Here is a 19,598-nt window from a genome sequence, read left to right on the forward strand (position 1 = left end):
GCGTGAGCCTGTGAGGTAAATGCTCATAGAATTCCTACGAGTGTTGAACCGTTTCTCTCGCTGGTCCACACTAAAAACCTCTAATGCCGTTTAGTGAAACCCAGCGTAAATCCCTTATCAGCCTATACGATTCTTATGCTCAGCTCATCAACAAGTATTAATGATACCTTATCATCAGCTCTGCTTTGAATCTATCTGCTCATCAATTTTTAGTGTGCCAGTAGGGCCTACACACTGGAACTCTTTACCACTCGATATACTGGTAAGACTTGAACCTTCCTATCAAAAATTCAAGTCTAGTTTAAAAACTTACTACTTTTAGCTCACCCAGGGGGTTATTTTTGCTCAAGCTGAGGAGCTGGGGAGACGCTCTCTATTCAACAAGGCGTTTCACAATATTGGTAGAAGGACTCCACGCCTGGCTGCTGGCATTGGAGAAATCAATTTAATCTACTGCTGACATATGAGGCTTGGGAGACTCGTTTCACCCCCACAGCGCAAAAGACAGTTCCTGTTGACCTGGGAGCTTTATTCTTGCCTCATAGAGCTCGGAGTTTGATTTTGAACGACTTGGACTTGTGACTGTTTCTAAAGTGTCCATTAATATGAAAGCAGCCTATTCAGTGGATACCACAACTCTGGGGGGTGGGAAGGGATAGGGGTGAGGGGGATGAAACTAGGGGGTATTTTCTTTGCTAATGTGGCATTACAGGGGGGAGGGGGAAGGTTATAAGGGTTGAGAACCTTCCTGACTGGATTAGAATGGATGTAGTGTTCTGTAATGTTGTGTGGTTTGTATTTCTCTTTTGCATAATAAAAACAGATTTCACATAAAAACTTACTACTTTAAGAAAACTTAAGAATGTAACTAATTATTTTAAGTCCTTAGATCACAGAATGATGCTGGATCTTTGGGGCTTGAAGAAAACTGACGGTCCACCTCTTTTTTTTTCCTTTTAATTATAATTTTAGTGAGCTTTTTTCCTTTACATACTGTAATTTGTACCAATGGAATATCTTTTCTGTATATATAAATAAATGTAATGTACACACTATGATGGTGAATACCAATTAGTGGTATATCAAATTTTAAATAAACCTGGAAACTTGGCAAAGAAAGAAAACTAGAAAATTATTTTGGCATTCAGTAACACAATTCCCAAATGAGATAACTGGGACCCATGCCCCACCCCGCCCCTTTAACTTTTCATTCTCTCTCTTTACATAAAAGTCTTTTCTTTTTCCTCTTTCTGGAGGAGTGTGGGGCGCAGTGGTTAGAGCTACAGCCTCAGCACCCTGAGGTTGTGGGTTCAAATCCTGTGCATCTCCTTGTGACCCTGGGCAAGTCACTTAATCCCCCCCCATTGCCTCAAGTACATTAGACAGATTATGAGCCCACTGGGAAAGACAGGGAAAATGCTTGAAGAACCTGTATGTAAAACTGCTTTGAGTGTTGTTGGCGGTATACAAGTCACAAGCACATCTGTGCCCAAGGAACTCACCTCCCTCAGCACAAAGGGATTTTTAGCTTTCTTCTCTGATTCCTGTATACCCCTTTATTTTTCTTGCTGACTCAGGTGGGACTTGAATTCACAACCCCAGTTCCCTTTCCCTCCCATGCACACTTGTTTTGCATTTCTAAGGGAATCTTATAATTCTAGCTTCAGCCCAGGTCTCTGTTAGGAGGGTGACCTCTTTGCCATGAAGAGCTTCCTTCCTCCACTGAGCATTAGTCAAGTGAATGCTCCTTTGCTAACTTCCCTCTCCCATCCAGGTCACATCTTCTCTCTTCCCAGTAAAGTCAACTTCACATCCCCAGGGCAGGTTCTTCTCTCTCTTTCCTCTTTCTGCTTGATATATGCTGGCTGTTCTGAGTGTGAAAAGTAGCAGCCCAGCGTCTTTGCACAACAGGGGGAGAGTTACTAATGAGGTACCCTGCTTTTCTCCATCTGTAGCTTGGAAGGGTTGCTAAGGGGTGAATTCTAGAAATAGCACTGGAAAAAATTGCTATTAAGTGCTATTCTAATGCATGTTAGGACCTTTACGAATTAGAATTAGCGCAGGTTTCCAGGCTCAACTCTGCTGAAACCCGACATGTAATCCTGCACACAACATTTTGCGATGCCCCTGCTCCACCCACTGGCCACACACCCCCTTTGGGTTGCACGCCATGGCATTTAGGTGCCTAGTGACACAGAACACCTGCAGCCAGATGCATTTGGCGCCAATTAGCATCCGGTTCTTGCTCATTAGCCATTTAAGTCGAGCGTGCATCTCAAAAGCATACCCAGATCTGGGTGTCACACCGTCGATGTGCAGTGTCTTTCTGTTTACTCAATAGAATTTGGCTTTTCAAATCATTTTCAGATCATAGGGGTCCTGATGCAAGGCAGAGTATATCCCACTTGCATTGCACAAGGCTTTTCTCTATTGAAATATTATTGAGGAGGTTTTTTATGCCAGTGACTTTATTACACCCTGTAAAACTCCACCTGTTTTCAACCTGAGTTTCTCGGTTTGGTGGAGGGGGGATCTGAGGCTTTTTCCTCCTCTTAATAATTTTCACAGAAGAAGAGTTGCTGATGTGCGAATTGTGGGTTTTTCTGCCTTGTTCTGGAACTCTATGCCTGTGGAATGTTTAGTACTTCTCTTTGTGGACTCTGCTGATCTTGCATGAGTAGTTGTGCTGTGCTGTAAACCAGGTCAAAAGTGTAGTGAGATTATATTGTCACATATAGACGCTACAAATACAAGAGAGGAGGCAGGTGAAATGCAGAAAAGACCACCAACTGGCTGCCCACGTCAGCTTTGGTGCTCTCTCTGACAACACTTCCTAGGTGCAGGTCCCGCAAGTGATATCAGAAAATGCGTCAAAGCCCACGCAGACAGCAAGTAGGAGGCATAGGGGACGGGACGTGCGTGTGGCAGGGGGGATGCCAGCACCCTGAGCACCCAGCCCCTTATTACACCACTGCCTATAACCCTCTTGTACGATCAAAGCTCATCTTGTGTGATGCCCTCAGTTTCAGCTCTCAAAATAGGGGATACACAGGTCGTGCTTTTGAAAGCAGGAAGCCGCGGAACTTCAAACATTTACCTTTGGCAGCTGTTGCATTGCCTGTAGAATTTTCTGCCGGTGGCCCGAGTTCAGTATTCCAATTTCCAAAAGATCCTGATCTTCCATGGAATCTGTGCCCTAGAAGAGAAGTCAGTCATTTTAGAGCTAGTCCCGACAGCTGGGAATAAATGGAGAAACAAAGTGGGAATAAAAAAGGACCAGGAGAGAGACTCTGCCCAAGAGGATGGAGACGACAAAAAAAAAAGATCATGACCAATAATAGCAAAGGAGGAAGAAAGACAAGGGACGTAAGAATCACTCAACTGCATTCATCTATTATTGCTGACGAAGAAGCAGACACGGTGAAGGCACCCGACACGGCCGTGTTTCACCCAGCAGAGATTCATGTGACTGGAGGCTCTGCTTTGCTCTTTTAATGGTTCCACTTTTATCTCTGGCGAAGTGACAGTGTTACATCCGAAGATATACATATTGTCCCTGAAGCAGCCTTGCTGGGAGAAACATAGCGATGCTATTTATTTATTCATTCAATTTTCTATACTGTTTTCCTAGGGGAGCTCAGAACGGTTTACATTAATTTATTCAGGTACTCCAGCATTTTTCCCTGTCTGTCCTGGTGAGCTCCCAATCTATCTAATGAACCTGGGGCATTTTATCTGATCTGTTTGCCCTGGATCGGTAGCATGGAGTTTTGCTACAATTTGGGGTTTTGCCAGGTACTGGCCACCATGAGGACGGGCTACCAGGCTAGATGGACCATTGGTCTGACCCAGTAAGGCTATTCTTATGTTTTCTACAATGAAGGCTTTTCATTAACCCTTCACCATGTCTGCTTCTTTGTCGGGACTAGCGGACTGCTTGCTCATCTGTTTTCTGGGCCCTTGCGTTCATGTAGGGCAGAACTGATTTCATTATGCAGGGCTGTCAGGAGGGATTCAGTACTGTGATAATAATAATAATAACAACTTTATTTTGTATACTGCAATACCACAAGCTATTCTTTGAGTGAAAAAAAATTCCCTCCTAATGGTTGAGGGGGCAGGGCTGGGGGCAAAACAGGGTATGTTTGTTAAGGTAGACCGTGGAGGGCCTACAGGGACGTCAGGCAGCCTGGGAGGACAGATCTCAGCTGGGGGTTGGCAGCGCAACTGTTTTCTGTGAAGTGTGGGCATGGCAGTACACAACTTTCTGCAGGGAGGAGAGAGGCTGGGGAAGGTAAGCCATTTTCATTTTTTACTCCAGTTCTGGATGAGACCGCAGATTCAGTTTCAACTTTGGAACCAAAACCACTGGTTTTAGTTGGGCTCTAATGAAGAAATAGAACAATAATAAACCTGTAACGTGATACAAGTGAATTTAAATCATACACCCTCCAATGTAGAGAAAAGCTTTCCAAAACTGAAAATATGAGGGACTCTGTCTAATCTGCAATGGAATATTATTCTAAATTTTTGCACCTTGATAAGTAAATGAATATTCTAATATGAATTTCAACTGACTATGTTTTACAGTAGGAGAACCTAATTTTAAAGATGTTAGTTAAGGCACAAGAATTTAAATGATTGCTAGACACATTTAGTAACTGTGTTAATTCAATGCTCCACACAGGCTGCATTTCACTAGCTACAGTAAGTACATATTTACATGAGGAGCAAACATGCTCTGGAACACATTGCAAGAGGTTGTAGTAAGATCAGATAGCGTAGCTGGTTTTAAAAAAAGGTTTGGACAATTTCCTGGAGGAAAAGTCCATAGTCTGTTATTGAGAAACACATGGGGAAAGCCACTGCTTGTCCTAGATCAGTAGCATGGAATGTTGCTACTCTTTGGGATTCCAGAATCTTGTTACTTTTTGGGATTCCGGAATCTTGCTATTCCTTGAGATTCTGTATGGAATGTTGCTACTCTTTGGGATTCCAGAATTTTGTTACTCTTTGGGATTCCGGAATCTTGCTATTCCTTGAGATTCTGTATGGAATGTTGCTACTCTTTGGGATTCCAGAATCTTGTTACTCTTTGGGATTCCGGAATCTTGCTATTCCTTGAGATTCTGTATGGAATGTTGCTACTCTTTGGGATTCCAGAATCTTGTTACTCTTTGGGATTCCGGAATCTTGCTATTCCTTGAGATTCTGTATGGAATGTTGCTACTCTTTGGGATTCCAGAATTTTGTTACTCTTTGGGATTCCGGAATCTTGCTATTCCTTGGGATTCTGTATGAAATGTTGCTACTCTTTGGGATTCCAGAATCTTGTTACTCTATGGGATTCCGGAATCTTGCTATTCCTTGGGATTCTGTATGGAATGCTGCTACTCTTTGGGATTCCAGAATCTTGTTACTCTTTGGGATTCCAGAATCTTGCTATTCCTTGGGATTCTGTATGGAATGCTGCTACTCTTTGGGATTCCAGAATCTTGTTACTCTTTGGGATTCCGGAATCTTGCTATTCCTTGAGATTCTGTATGGAATGTTGCTACTCTTTGGGATTCCAGAATCTTGTTACTCTTTGGGATTCTGGAATCTTGCTATTCCTTGGGATTCTCAATGAAATGTTGCTACTCTTTGGGATTCCAGAATCTTGTTACACTTTGGGATTCCAGAATCTTTGCTATTCCTTGTGATTCTGTATGGAATGTTGCTACTCTTTGGGATTCTAGAATCTTGTTACTCTTTGGGATTCCGGAATCTTGCTATTCCTTGGGATTCTGTATGGAATGTTGCTACTCTTTGGGATTCTAGAATCTTGTTAATCTTTGGGATTCCGGAATCTTGTTACTCTTTGCGATTCCAGAATCTTGCTATTCCTTGGGATTCTGTATGGAATGTTGCTACTCTTTGGGATTCCAGAATCTTGCTATTCCTTGAGATTCTGTATGGAATGTTGTTACTCTTTGGGATTCCAGAATCTTGTTACTCTTTGGGATTTCGGAATCTTGCTATTCCTTGGGATTCTGTATGAAATGTTGCTACTCTTTGGGATTTCAGAATCTTGTTGCACTTTGGGATTCCATAATCTTGCTATTCCTTGGGATTCTGTATGGAATGTTGCTACTCTTTGGGATTCTAGAATCTTGTTACTCTTTGAGATTCCGGAATCTTGTTACTCTTTGGGATTCCAGAATCTTGCTATTCCTTGGGATTCTGTATGGAATGTTGCTACTCTTTGGGTTTTGGCCAGGTATTAGGGACCTGGATTGGCCACCGTGAGAACCATTGGTCTGACACAGTAAGGCTATTCTTATGTTGTTATGTGGAGCCACATTTCAAAGATTTTTTAATCTGCCCTGGTCAAAAGCAAGATTCTCCCCACCTTCAGTCATATTTGCCATCTGTCAGTGGGAAATGCGCCACTACCCTTCAACCCACTTTTCAGAACTCTTCGAACACTGGATGGTGGTGGTACAAGAAGGGAAGAGGACAGAGCCACAGCTCCCCAGGCACTGGCACAAAGGGGCCCCTAAAACAGAACCTGCTGCTTGTCCTTAGCGGCAAGAAGAGAACTCTATCAGGCTTTGGGGAGGCAGCGATGCAGGAAATTTTAGCCCCAGAGAAGGAGGTTTGATTGACACTGCAGAGCTCCAACTTACCTTTCCTCTCTCTTTGAACTGACCCGCAGGTCTCACTTATTCATTTTTCCTACATTCAAATCTTGCCTCGAAAAGAGATTCCACACAGCAGAAATGCAGGTAGCTATGCTAAGTTAGGTCCTGCACAGCTCTGTGGTAAGTAGTCAGCATCTAGGGTCTTTTTTGTATTGGAATGGTTGTCTAAAAATATTAATCTAATGGCCCAGCCTTCTCCCTGTCATCACCCTGCCTGCTGTCATTAATTTTTCATGACTTTCCAGCTGGGAAAACGTTAACACACTTTAGTACATGAGGGTTTATGAGCTTAGAAGCTCATTATGCCTTTTATTTATTCAGCTTTATTGCTTTCTCAATCACATAGGAGCAGCAAATTTTCTTTTTCCCTCCGGCACAGAGAGGCGAAAGCAGGAGATTGTGTGAGTTTGGGAGCCCTTTCGATGGGGGAGTTATTCTGCATAGTCAAGGGCTGCTCCCCCCCCCTCCCTCAGTCTCCCCTTTCTGGGATCCATCAAACACTGTGCTATTTTCAACAAATCATTGCAAACTATAAACCAGGTAGATCTTTATGATCTGAAAATAAAAATGTATTAATCTCAAAGAAACAAGGTTACTATTGCAGAGCTGGTGTTCAGATGTGGAATGGTTTGGTGGCTTCAGTTCAAGAAACAGCTAAAAACCCAACTGTTTGACACTGGGTTCTTATGACTTAACAATTCTTCGGAAAAGGAAAGATAATTCTCCCCTGTTGATTTTAGTTGGTCATAATTATTATTTTACCCATGTGAACCGTTTAGTTCTTAAGCGGTACAGAAAAATGATAATTAATTCCTTATATGCCTTTGCTTCCATCAAGTCCATTAGATCTCTAAAGGCCAGGAGGGGTTAGTGGATAGGCAGACTAACTAGGCCATATGGTCTCTATCTGCCTCATTTTTCTATGTATCTCCCCACCACTGCATCTTTCCTGTTCTCTCTCACTTCCCCACCATCTGCCCCCTCATTACACTCTACAATTTATTAGCATTAGCCCCTTCTCCCAGTCCCAGAATCAACATCTGCACAGTGCCAGCCCCCTTCTCTCGCCCCAAAATTCCTCAGGAGTCTTTCACAAGTAAGGTTACGAGACATCATGTCCTCTTTTTAGAGGACTGTCCAGGCTGAAGGGGGTTTGTCCAGGTTTTGGACTCACTCTCTCCAGTCCAACCTCCACCCCGGGAGTCTCCCCTCTCCCCACATACCTCCTCCACCCAGCACTGCAATTTCAAAACTTCAGGCAGCCAGCAGCGTTAGCGACATGATTCTGCTGCCGTCGGACTGCCCCGAATGTCATCGCTCTGCGGCATCCCACCTACGAGGGAACAGAAAGGGCTGCAGAGGGAAGGTTTCCAGGGCAGGCCAATGGCAGCAGGATGATGTGGCTCAGACTGCTGGCTGCCGGAAGTTTTGAAATTGCAGCGCTGGAGGTATGTGGGGACAGGGGGAGACTCAGAGAGCCATACCCGACTGCAGGATGGCCTAGGTGGGGGCTGGAGAAAGAGAGGCTGTGCTGGGAGGTAGGTCAGGTTAGGGGCCAGGCTAGTGGGAAGCAGGGGGGGGGCAGAGCATTGTGGGTGGAGTAGGGGCAGGTGTTCTCTTTTTTTGGCTTGATAAATTAGAAAGTCATGGGCTAGGAGGTGATGTCCTATTATGGATTAAGAACTGGTTAAAAGGAGTAGAGGAAGTGACGTTACCCACTGGGATGGCAACCTGATTTCAGGGCTCCGGCCTCTGACCCGAGAAAATAGAGATTATCTTGTTGAATCTGCTACTTTTTGACCTCTGCCTTCATGCCCTAGTGTTGTTTGGTGGAATGATAGCCCAAAAATTGAAATCAGGGGCTATTAAGGATGGGGGGAGAAGAGCAGGCATGACCTGAAGTGTGGCCTGCAACACAGCCTTTCTTCCTGTTTCATGACCGATAGGCGGCTTCCCCTGAAAGATCAGCTGACCAGGAATACGACTATTTCACCAACTTGACTCTACATTTACTTGGTGACCTTGATTGAACCTTGGTCATGTTGCTTTCCCTGCACCCTGGATTTTGCAGTTTTGGAGCACTGTTTTCTTGCAGGATTCTCAATTTTCCTACAGTTCATCATGCCCATGACTTCTTTGGTTGTAACTAGACAGACATGGTGGAACTGGATGACTGATTGTTGATTGATGATAGACTTGATATGCTGGATGACGAGTGGGTCACTTTCTCTTGCTGATTCTCCCCTCATGGATAGGTCCCAAATGTGGGGAGTTTATGCTCTGGAGTTTGTTCTCTCGATGGGCAGACCTGGGGGGTGGTGGGTTAAGGGAGGGGATGTTGAACTTTTCACTTTTTTGCTATGGTACCATTATACTTTCAATGTTTTTCTACTACTGCTATGAATTATTTAAATAGCGCTACCAGACTCACGCAGAACTGTACAGAGTCACAAAGAAGACAGTCCCTGCTCAAAGAGCTTACAATCTAAGCAAATAAGACAGACAAACAGAATGTCATGAATACAGTTAAGGGGAAGGGTTAATCTGCTAGCTGGATTGGAGGGCGGAGGGGAGTACAGGACAATCGAGCCATTATGACATCACTGATGAGATTGGTTCTTATTGGTGGAATGAGGCATTATGACATCACAATCTCAGCTCTGCTTCCCAAAGACCGAAACTCTTCACACTACTACTACTACTATGAATTTGTATAGCGCTACCAGACGTACAGTTAATCAGCTGGCTGGTTTGGAGGGCAGAGGAGTAGGGTTAAGGATTGAAGGCTATATCAAAAAGGTGGGTTTTCAGCCTGCTTTTAAACAAGGGAAGGGGCCTGATGGACAAACTCGGGTAATTTATTCCAGGCATAGGGGGCAGCTAGATGAAAGGAACAAAATCTTGAATTGACAGTGGAGGAGAAGGGTACAGCTATGAGCGGCTTATCTGAGGAACAGAGCTCTCTGGGAGGTGGATAAAGAGAGAGAAGAGAGGAGAGATATTGAGGGGCAGCAGAATGAACCCACTTGTAGTTCAGAAATAGGAGCTTGAACTGTATGCGATGGCGGATAGGGAGCCAGTGAAGTGATTTAAGGAGAGGGGTGACACGAGTGTAGTGAGGTTGGTAGAAGATGAGTCATGCAGCAGTTTTCCTATTGCCTGTGGTCTATTATCCTTCATTCTCTACAGAGCTATGTCTTTCCATTAAGTCATGACATCTGATATCAGAGTTCTTACACTGACTGTCAGTGGCCTCAATTCTCCAGGCAAATAAAATTTGCTATTTCAGGAATTGATACCATCTTTGTAAATCATATGTGTGCATGCTTCATCACCCTCGTATTTGTTTGCTTCTGACCGACTAAAAAAGAGGGATGTTCTGCTGATATTCCACAAAGATCTTTCTTTGACCACACAGAAAGTGCAATGTGACTCAGGGGAGATATCTCCTGGCTCCTGACCATGTTAAAATGCAATGGGGTGGTTTCCTTAAGGGAACATTGATTTTACATGAGCTCGTATCAAAGGATGAAGAGTGGTTTACAATTTGTATATTTTTTTTGACTCATATAACAAGGACATGATAATAGAGTGTTGGTTATTAAACTCAATGAGCTGAATTAATAAATAACTCCCTTTTGAAGTGCATATATATGAATATTTATTGCACTTATCCAATAAATATGATTTTAAAACATTAAAATCATTAAAAACCAGTTTAAAATTTCCAAGAAGCTATAAAGTACTAATATAATTTTGAAGTAAACCTAACTAGATCTAGTGTTTGTTATTACATCAATAACTGGATTGCTAATCTCAATTTTAAGCCTTATGATTTCCAGAAACTTACAGGTATGTGTTTTTCAAATAAATGTTCCTCGTTTTTAATTTAAAATGATCAGTAAAGATCCCTATCTAACCAAGTGTTTCCTTTTCTTTTACTTATAGTGTCAGACTAATTTCAATTTCAGGTAAGTTCAGGTAAATATTTGTCAGAGCTGAGGTTGTAGGTTCAAATCTATGCTGCTCCTTGTGACTCTGGACAGGTCATCTGATCCCTCCCCATTGCCCCTGGTACATTAGATAGATTGTGAGCCCACCGAGACAGACAGGGAAAATGCTAGAGTGCTTGAATAAAACCTTTCTGGGCTCTCCTGGGAGAACGGTCTAGAAAATTGAGTAAATAGTTCCCAAACTTCTGTTCAGACTCCTGATGCAGGCCGGATAGGCCGAAACATGTACATGTCGAGTCTCTATTTGGATGAATAAAGAATCACAACACTTCGTGGTCACCTTCACTGTTTTCTTTGCTTATCCGGTGTGAGAAGGTTGTTTCTCCTGTGTCGGTCACAGTACCCCAAATATTGGTCGGGCTGAATTTTTGGATAATTAAAATACAATTAGGGGAACACTGATTGCTGCTGTACTCCTTTGAGCCCTAACCTGGATGATTTAGGCTTATTTGATGTGTGGAGAGAGAGCAATGAGATTACAATTTTTTCTCCTCTCCAAGTATCAGTTATATCTTTGGAGGCAATACTGCACAGGACTAGATTGGGAACCGAACTCTTTCAGCTTGCATACGGGATCCTACTCCTGAGATTTTGGACATTCAAAACTACCCTGGAAATATAGACAAACTCTTAGAGAATATTTAGATCTTTTTACTCAAAAGAGATAACCCTGGTTTTCATCAACCTCAATATAATAAACCCAAGTGGTCAGAATATCATATACTCATATATAAAACATATACCACTTAATATGGGAAATACACTACCTAAGCAGCATAATCCTATTCAGGCCTCAAATTCGGAGCATACGCGTAGTCCTATCATGGACTGAACGGTCAGGGTAATGTTATAGCTCCATACTCCAGTCATAGGCCAAACAACTTAGACTTAATTTTTTTGAAACTTTTTCTTAAGTGAAGCTTAAATAATGTGATTTAAAAGTCCAATCCTATAAAATTTAAACTTTAAACGTATTCACAGTGCATTTCTCCCTTGATAGGCAGCTGAGTTACTTATCTCAAGCAGTTTTCATTGTTGCTTGAGCATCCCATTCATTGTTCAGGCATTAAACAGGCAATCATACTAAACAATGAATGGGATGCTCAAGCAACAATGAAAACTGCTTGAGATAAGTAACTCAGCTGCCTATCAAGGGAGAAATGCACTGTGAATATGTTTAAAGTTTAAATTTTATAGGATTGGACTTTTAAATCACATTATTTAAGCTTCACTTAAGAAAAAGTTTCAAAAAAATTAAGTCTAAGTTGTTTGGCCTATGACTGGAGTATGGAGCTATAACATTACCCTGACCGTTCAGTCCATGATAGGACTACGCTTATGCTCCGAATCTGAGGCCTGAATAGGATATTTCATCAACCTCAGCCTGCTTTAGTGAGATACTTGTTGAATGCAGCTAAATTGACTTTGGCTTCTCATTGGAAAGATAAAGGTATTCCTTCTCTGAGTTGATGGAAAAGCAAATTATGTCAAGTTTATAATATAGAACGACTTATAGCGATCAGACGAAAGGCCGAACCTCCTCGGAAAAAGATCGGGCTTTGAAAAATGAAATCTTTTTTTTTTGAGTACCTTCCTTTTCTTGTTTTGCCTTTTGGGGATCTTTTCATCGTCCCGTTTCTCCCTCCCATCTGACAGCCCCCATTTATCCTCTTTTGACAAAACCGCAGCATGGTTTTTTTAGTGCCCGCCGTGACAGTAAGAGCTCCGATGCTCATAGGAATTCTACCACTGTGGCCGGTGTTAAAACCCACACTAGGGTTTTGTAAAAAGGGGGGAGGGGAGGTTAGTTTGGTTCTCTTTAGGGTGGGTGAGATAATAAAGTTAAAACTTGACAAATTGGAAGTTGTATCCATTTACCTTTATCAGGTTCTCTTGATATTTGGACCTTTTGTACATTGTTGAATGTCATTTTTTCAATGTATGTTTACTGAACAACTCAATAAAGTCTTCCTATTTAAAAAACAAACAAACAACTAGTTAAAAGACGGAAAACAGAGAGTGGGTTTAAATGGTCAATATTCTCAATGAAGAAGGGTAAATAGTGGAGTTCAAAATCTGACCTGAAGGTTTCCATGTTTGCAGCCTTTTGAGCACAGAGTTAAGTGCCCATGTAAGTTTAATTCATTTGTTTCACTAACTGAAGGGAATGCAGTTTTATGTTTATAAGATAGATCTTTTGTAATGTGTCTGCTTTAATTGTATTGTAGATGCAGCCTTATTGCCCTGACGCAGCATAGTGAAACGCTGGCAGGCCAGTGCTGATGATACCTTGAACTGCAAAGGATAGAGATAAGTGTTGTAGCTTAAAGGACTCATAATAATAATAAAAAAAAACATCTAAAAAGTGACCTAAATGGGTACTTGGACGATCAAAAAGCCTGATCGTCCAAGTACCCATAATCAAAGCTGGTTTTAGACGTATCTAAAACTAGCTTAGGCCTTTCCCCTGCCTCTAAACGCAGAGAGTGAAAAGAGGCATTTTTAGAGGAGGGGATAGAGCGGGAGGTGGGCCGACCTATACATAGGTGTACAGCAGGTATAACCAAAAGTTTAGGCAGGTTGTCTAGTCGTCACTTATACGTTTTGATTTAGACCAAGTCAAAACAGGTATAAGTGCTGAAAAAGGGTCCGCTGAGCTGATCGATGCAGCTTAGCGGCCCCCAGCAACCTGCCTACCGCCTACTGCAACTATCGCTGCATCTTCGTCGGGGAGGGTAGCGGGGCAAGAGGGCTTGGGCTCCCTCTTGCCCCGATCGGATCGGCGGGGCCAGGAGGGCTTGGGCTCTCTCCTGGCCCGATGTTTTTTTTTTTGGGGGGGAGGGGGTGTGTGGATTCTATAACCGGTGTTGTTTTTGACAGACACCGGTTACAGAATCCAGCTTTTAGGCGAAGGACTGGCTCCTCCTTCGCCTAAAAGCTCTTGTGTTGGGCGTTTGGGACTTAGGCTTTTTTTTAGGTTGATGATATGTTGTCAGTGTAGACGTAGTGGTGGTCTGGGCGTTTAAACAGCTGAACGTAGAGGCAGGCCATGATCAAAAAAACCTCCTTTTGGACTTGTTTTGGATAATGGACATTTTCCCTGCTTCTACTTTCAACGTTTAAGGCCTTAGGCTGAAAGGGGACTTAGACGTTTTTTTTTATTATGCCCCTCCGAGGCTTTTGTGCATATTTTATGCTAGCACTCATCCGATCGCAGTTCTAAGTGATTTTATGGTCACTCCCGAGTACCTCTGTTAGGCCCCCTCCAGCTTAAGAAAGTTAGGCTGGAATGTAGGGTTTAGCTCTGAGGAAGTTTTTTTTAAAGTCTAAAATGATTTATTACTAAATTAAAAATTATGAAATTATAAAATTGATAGAGAGTTACAAAATTAACAAAGAAACATAAGGAGGAGGATGTTTTTGAGCTAATGAGGTAGCTCATGAATAAAGCCTGCTTGAAAGCTAACGAGCAGTGACAGGCTGAGAGTCGGAGGCTCTTTCCTCCTTTCCCTGTGAGCTGAATACATTATGATAGCTACACTAGATTGAAAGTTAATCCCTTTTAATTAGGGAACAAGTGAATATATCCCCTAGGAGTTTGGAGTATTAAATAGTGGGATTTCCCAAGAGTCTGTGCTGGGACCACTGCTTAACATATTTTTTTAAGTGATCTAGACATGGGAATAACTAGTGAGATAATTAAATTTGCTGATGACACAAAGTTGTTCAAAGTTGTTAAATACCAAGAGGACTGTGAAAAATTGCAAGAGGATCCTGTGAAACTGGGCGTCAAAATGGCAGATGACGGTTAATGTGAACAAGTGCAAAGTGATGCATGTGGAAAAGAGGAACCCAAACTATAGCTATGTGATGCAGGGATCCACATTAGGAATCACCGCCCAAGAATAGGATCTAGGTGTCATCGTTGTGGAAACGTTGAAATCTTCGACTCAATATGCAGCAGCGGATAAAAAGCAAATAGAATGTGGTGAAAGCAGTTAACTTAGCAGGGTAAAAAATGGTTTTGATAACTTCCTAAAAGTACATTAGTACAATGGACCTGAAGAAATCTTAGGATAAGCAGCATAAAATCGGGTTTTCTCCTTGGCATCTTGCCAGATACTTGTCACCTGGGATGGCCACTAAGCTCTCCCTCTCTTGAATATCACATTAGTCAACTCCTAGAACCTTTCCTTCCAAAAATATTCAGATTCCTAAATAAGCATTTAATTCACTACCCAACAAACTTCTTACGTCATTGTTAGGTAACTTCTCGTCTGTAACCCGTATATACTGATATTCTCCACTGTATCCTGTTATCACTTGATTCTCTGATATGTAATTCTTATAATTGAATCCTCTACCACACCATGTAAAGTACATGAATCACTGTTATGTAATTTCTCTAGATAATCTGTTATGTAATTTCTCTAGATAATCTTTGTTACGCAATTCTCTCGGTAATGTCCAGATCTCTTATAATTTGTAATCCGCCTAGAACCGCAAGGCACAGGCGGAATAGAAATCACTAATGTAATGTAATGTAATGTAATGATAGTGGGCTTGATGGACCTTAGGTCTGTTCCAGTACGGCAATTCTTATCTTCTCAATTATAAGGAAAGGAAGGAAAACAAACATGAAAATGTTATAATGTTCTTGTATCGCTCTGTGGTATGGCCATACCTCGAATACTGTGTGCAGTTCTGGTCACTATATCTAAAAAGATATAGCAGAATTAGAAAAGGTACAGAGAAAGGCAACGGAAATGATAAAAGGGATGGGACAACTTCCCTTTGAGGAAAGGCTAAAGTGGCTAGGGTTCTTCAACTTGGAGAAGAGACGGCCCAGGGGTGATATGATAAGAGGTTGATAAAATACTGAGTGGAGTGGAAAGGTTAGATGTGAATCTCTGGTTTACTCTTTCCAAAAGTACTAGGACTAGGGGACATGCGATGAAGCTGCTAAGAAGCAGATTTAAAACAAACTGGAGAAAATATTTCTTCACACAACGTGTAATTAAACTCTGGAATTCGCTGCCACAGAATGTAGTGAAATCAGTTAGCTTAGCGGGGTTTAAAAAAGGATTGGCTAATTTCCTACAATAGAAGTCCATAGGCCATTATTGAAATGACTTGGGGAAATCCACTGCTTATTCCTAGGATAAGCAGTATAAAATCCGTTTTGTTTTGTTTTTTAAACATATTTTTATTGAGAATGGCAAACAGCCCAGACAGGCAAGTACAATCATCAAAATAACAAGAACATTACAAGAGGAGCAAGAAAAGCAGCAGTAATATCGAGCAGGTATAGGCCGCCCCAAGACGAGGGAGCCTGGGTAGGAGGGGATCAGTGTCCAACAAAAGAGAAACTGTGGGCGTACCCAGACCCACGAAGCCCGCATCAGGCACAATGCCAGCCTAGACCATCGTCAAAATCCGTTTTACTACTTGGGATCTAGCTAGGTACTTGGGACCTGAGTTGGCTACTTTTGGAAACAGGCTACTGGGCTTGATGGACCTTCAGTCTGTCCCAGTATGGCAATTGTTATGTGAGCCAGGTATAGGACCATGGAGCCATTGTGACATCACTGATGAGGTTGGCTCTTAGGCATTGGTGGAATGAGGCATTATGACATCACAATCTCAGCTCTGGAATGTTGCTACTCTTTGGGTTTCTGTCTGATACTTGGGACCTGGGTTGGCCATTGTTGGAAACAGGATACTGGGCTCGATGGACCTTTGGTCTGACCCAATATGGCAAATCTTATGATCTTAACATCTGGCTCTTCTCCATACTTAGCCCCATTTTAGCCTCCAGCTCAGCATAAGACCCTGACCTCAGCACTAGCCCCAGGATCAGCTTCTCCCACCTGCAGGGAGCTTGTTCTTTCACTCCTACCAATCTGCCTGTCCTCAACCATCTCTGGCTTCCTGAAGCACCAGCTGAAGATGGGCAGAGGAGAAGCAGCAAAAAAAAAAAAAAAAAAAACGAGCTCCTATCACGCTGCAGAAGGTTACATGGGCAGGGGAGAAAAGCAGGCCGAGACAGGCCGTAGGGGAAGTGAAGTGGCGCTAGAACTCTGTTCCGTTGACTAGGAACTGAATATTCAGAACTTAAGAGTGCTCCTATATTTAGGTGTATAAATGTGCATGAGGTTAGCACCGTTCCCTCTAAGCTGAGCATGTCTTCCACCTACATTTTCAATAGTGAGGGATTGGCAAGTTCTCTTTCAAAGTATTTTTTTATATTTTTCATCTTTTAGGACAAGCCACAGCTGTGGCCTCTGCACTGAGCATTCAGGGACAGGAGTGGGGTTCATCAGGAGAGCATTGGATTCTCTATATACTGCAGTAGGATAGGGTGATGCAGGAGAGAGGAAAAGTGATGTGGGTGGGCTCTAATTACTGAAGTAGAGGGGTGCAGCATGGCAGGAGTGAGGGGGGAGGGGAGGTGTATAATACAAGCAGGAATGAGGTGCATCAGCAAAGATGTGCGGGAGGGGGTAGGAATTTGGCAGGACAGGAATGCAGAGCTCTGTATGGGTGTGATGGGTCTCCAGACTGGACAAACTGGAGTGTGCAGCGAGGCCTGAGCATTGACTCAGCTATGCATGTGCGTAGAGGTGGGGATAGGGTTACCAGATGTCCACATCTGGAGGGCCTCTGAGCATGCACAGATGACGACACACACATCCGCTCATGCTCCAGGCCCTCCACGTGCGGGTAGAGCTCGTCCGGAAGAAGAGAGGAGGCTTAGAGGGGGGCGGGGCTGGAGGCATGACTGGGCGGGGCTGGGGTAGAATGGGGTGAGGTCATGTGTCTGAGGTTTCCCAGAGAAAAATATGGCAACTCTAGGTGGGGAGGTTCAGTACTGAAGAAACAGGAGTGAAGTGCATCATTGGCAGAGCTATGTATGGGTTGGGGGGGAGGGAATCAGTGATATTGAACAGGAATGAGATGTATTGGCAGGGTGGTGCATGTGCATGAGGCGTGGGGTCTCACTGCAGGAATAACAGGGGGTGCTGCAGAGAGATGCTGGAGAATAATATGGATGCTGCAGCACAGGAATGAGGTGCACTAGTGTGTGGGAGGGCAGGAGTGAGGTGCGATCACACTCTTTGAATGCTCTTCTTGGTTCTAATAGATGTCTTGTGTTTATGAAGGAAAACGCCATATGAATAAAAGAAGAAAGTTTATTAATACTGTAGGCATAAATTGTGTCTGATTTCTTCCAGAGGTATTTTGGTCTGGTTTTTAATAGAAATGTGGTTGTTGCTCAGGCAACGGAAGAAAAAAAAAAAAAAAAAGAGAGAAGGTCAGACTGTGCTTGCAGAAAACCAGAACTGGAACGAGAGCATCCGCCAAATTCAATGCACAGAAATAAGGACCGGAGCAGCTGACTTAAGTCTCTGGGCGGGTGAATTTCCTGCAGCTCTGTAAACGTTCAGGTCAGCAGAGACCCCAGTGCTTGGATTCGCTTCTCTCTCTGGCAGGATTAGGGAGGTTATGTGCACACGCCCACACACGGCACTGCACACAGCACCCTTCAGCCTGCTGCAGAGGAAACGAGGGGGCAGCGATTTGCTAGACTTTATTTTTTGCAAAAAAAAGCAACCGATTCAACATCTGCCCGAGTGATATCGATGCCACTTCTCCGCAAGTCACCCTTTATGCTAATTGCCCTGGCTGGCGTGTGAATGGAGGGAGGAACGAAGGGGGTGGGGGCTGAGCTTGGCTGCCAAACTCTACATTTCAACAAGTGAATTCCATGATCTTCCTATCAGCCTGGCCCCCCCCTCCCCTTCTATTTCTCTAACTGGTCCCTTGCATGCATTCTTTTTTCCTCTCTCTGTAAAACTTGCAGATGTTGTGTGGCATGAGAACTGGATATCTCCTCTAAATTCACAGCTGCTTTCTAAAGCCAGGTTTCGCATGTAAGATATAGAAACAAAGGTCAGCAGTTATCAGAAGGACATTTTGCACATTAATCCCGTCTGCGGTCTCCTTTTCCTGCGCTGCACCCTAGGTGTGCATGAATGCTGGCAGTACAGGTTAGTCCATGCAGACAGACACTTTCTTACCATAAACTGAACACTGTCGAATCCATTGGCGAGTAAATGCTTCTCATACTGAGGTAGCCCGAGGTTAGTCAGCCATTGCCTCACAGTCATCATAGGTAGTCGGGGTCCTGCAACAGGGTGAGAAGGGATACGTTTCAGTAAAGAGTAGCCATCCACTGAGGGCGAGCGGTAGTCCGGGGCTGAAAGGTGGCATTGCCACATCACATTCCTAGGCAGGTGGCTTTCAAAGGAGCCCGCCAGTTTGGCAAATTAGGATTTCCAACAAGCCAGAGAAGTCAGCAACAGAACATAGTGCCTGGAGCAGTTTCTGAAGGGAGAGCAGCTAATGCCAATTTTAATGGTGAATGAGCAGAGGCAAGGTGCAAGCTGTCAGTAGCACGCAGGAAGAGACTGTAGCAGCAGCAAACCTCCCTCTCCCTCTCCTGTCCCTCCTCCTCCTCTCATCAGTATGCAAGGCCTGCCTCTGCTCCCACGCTCCCGCCTTCACTACCCAGCGCAGGCTCTGCTGCCTTTCTGCACAACTGCTAGCCAAGGCAGAGCTTTTGTCTGCGAGCAGAGGGCCTGCTGCTGCCTCCCACACACATCTCCGAGTGTCAATCCTGAATGATGAACGCAGTCACAACAGATGCAGAAAATAGCAGGAATCCAAAGCAAGCCCATTTGCCCAGGATCTCCAGGCTGGAGCCTCTAGTGCCCACTGCTCCAGCTATTGTACCTCACCAAGCAGACAACTTTACTTCCAGGATATTTATTTTTAGACCAAGTATGTCAAAAGGTGGTGTTCAAGCTTTAGTTCACTGTATCAAAACAACATACATATT

General features: G+C 43.4%; 1 protein-coding gene across 1 annotated transcript in view; it reads right to left on the reverse strand.

Annotated features, from left to right (window-relative positions):
- Positions 1-19,598, reverse strand: part of ANKS1B (ankyrin repeat and sterile alpha motif domain containing 1B) — a 178,056-nt gene that overhangs the window by 70,525 nt on the left and 87,933 nt on the right. The window contains exons 16-17 of the mRNA XM_033951762.1: positions 18,778-18,884; positions 3,098-3,196 (exon numbers count right to left, since the gene is read on the reverse strand). Of these exons, the coding sequence (XP_033807653.1) occupies positions 3,098-3,196; positions 18,778-18,884 (206 nt within the window). The remainder of the gene's footprint in view (positions 1-3,097; positions 3,197-18,777; positions 18,885-19,598) is intronic.

Source organism: Geotrypetes seraphini, chromosome 7, assembly GCF_902459505.1.
Source record: "Geotrypetes seraphini chromosome 7, aGeoSer1.1, whole genome shotgun sequence".
NCBI lineage: Eukaryota > Metazoa > Chordata > Amphibia > Gymnophiona > Dermophiidae > Geotrypetes > Geotrypetes seraphini.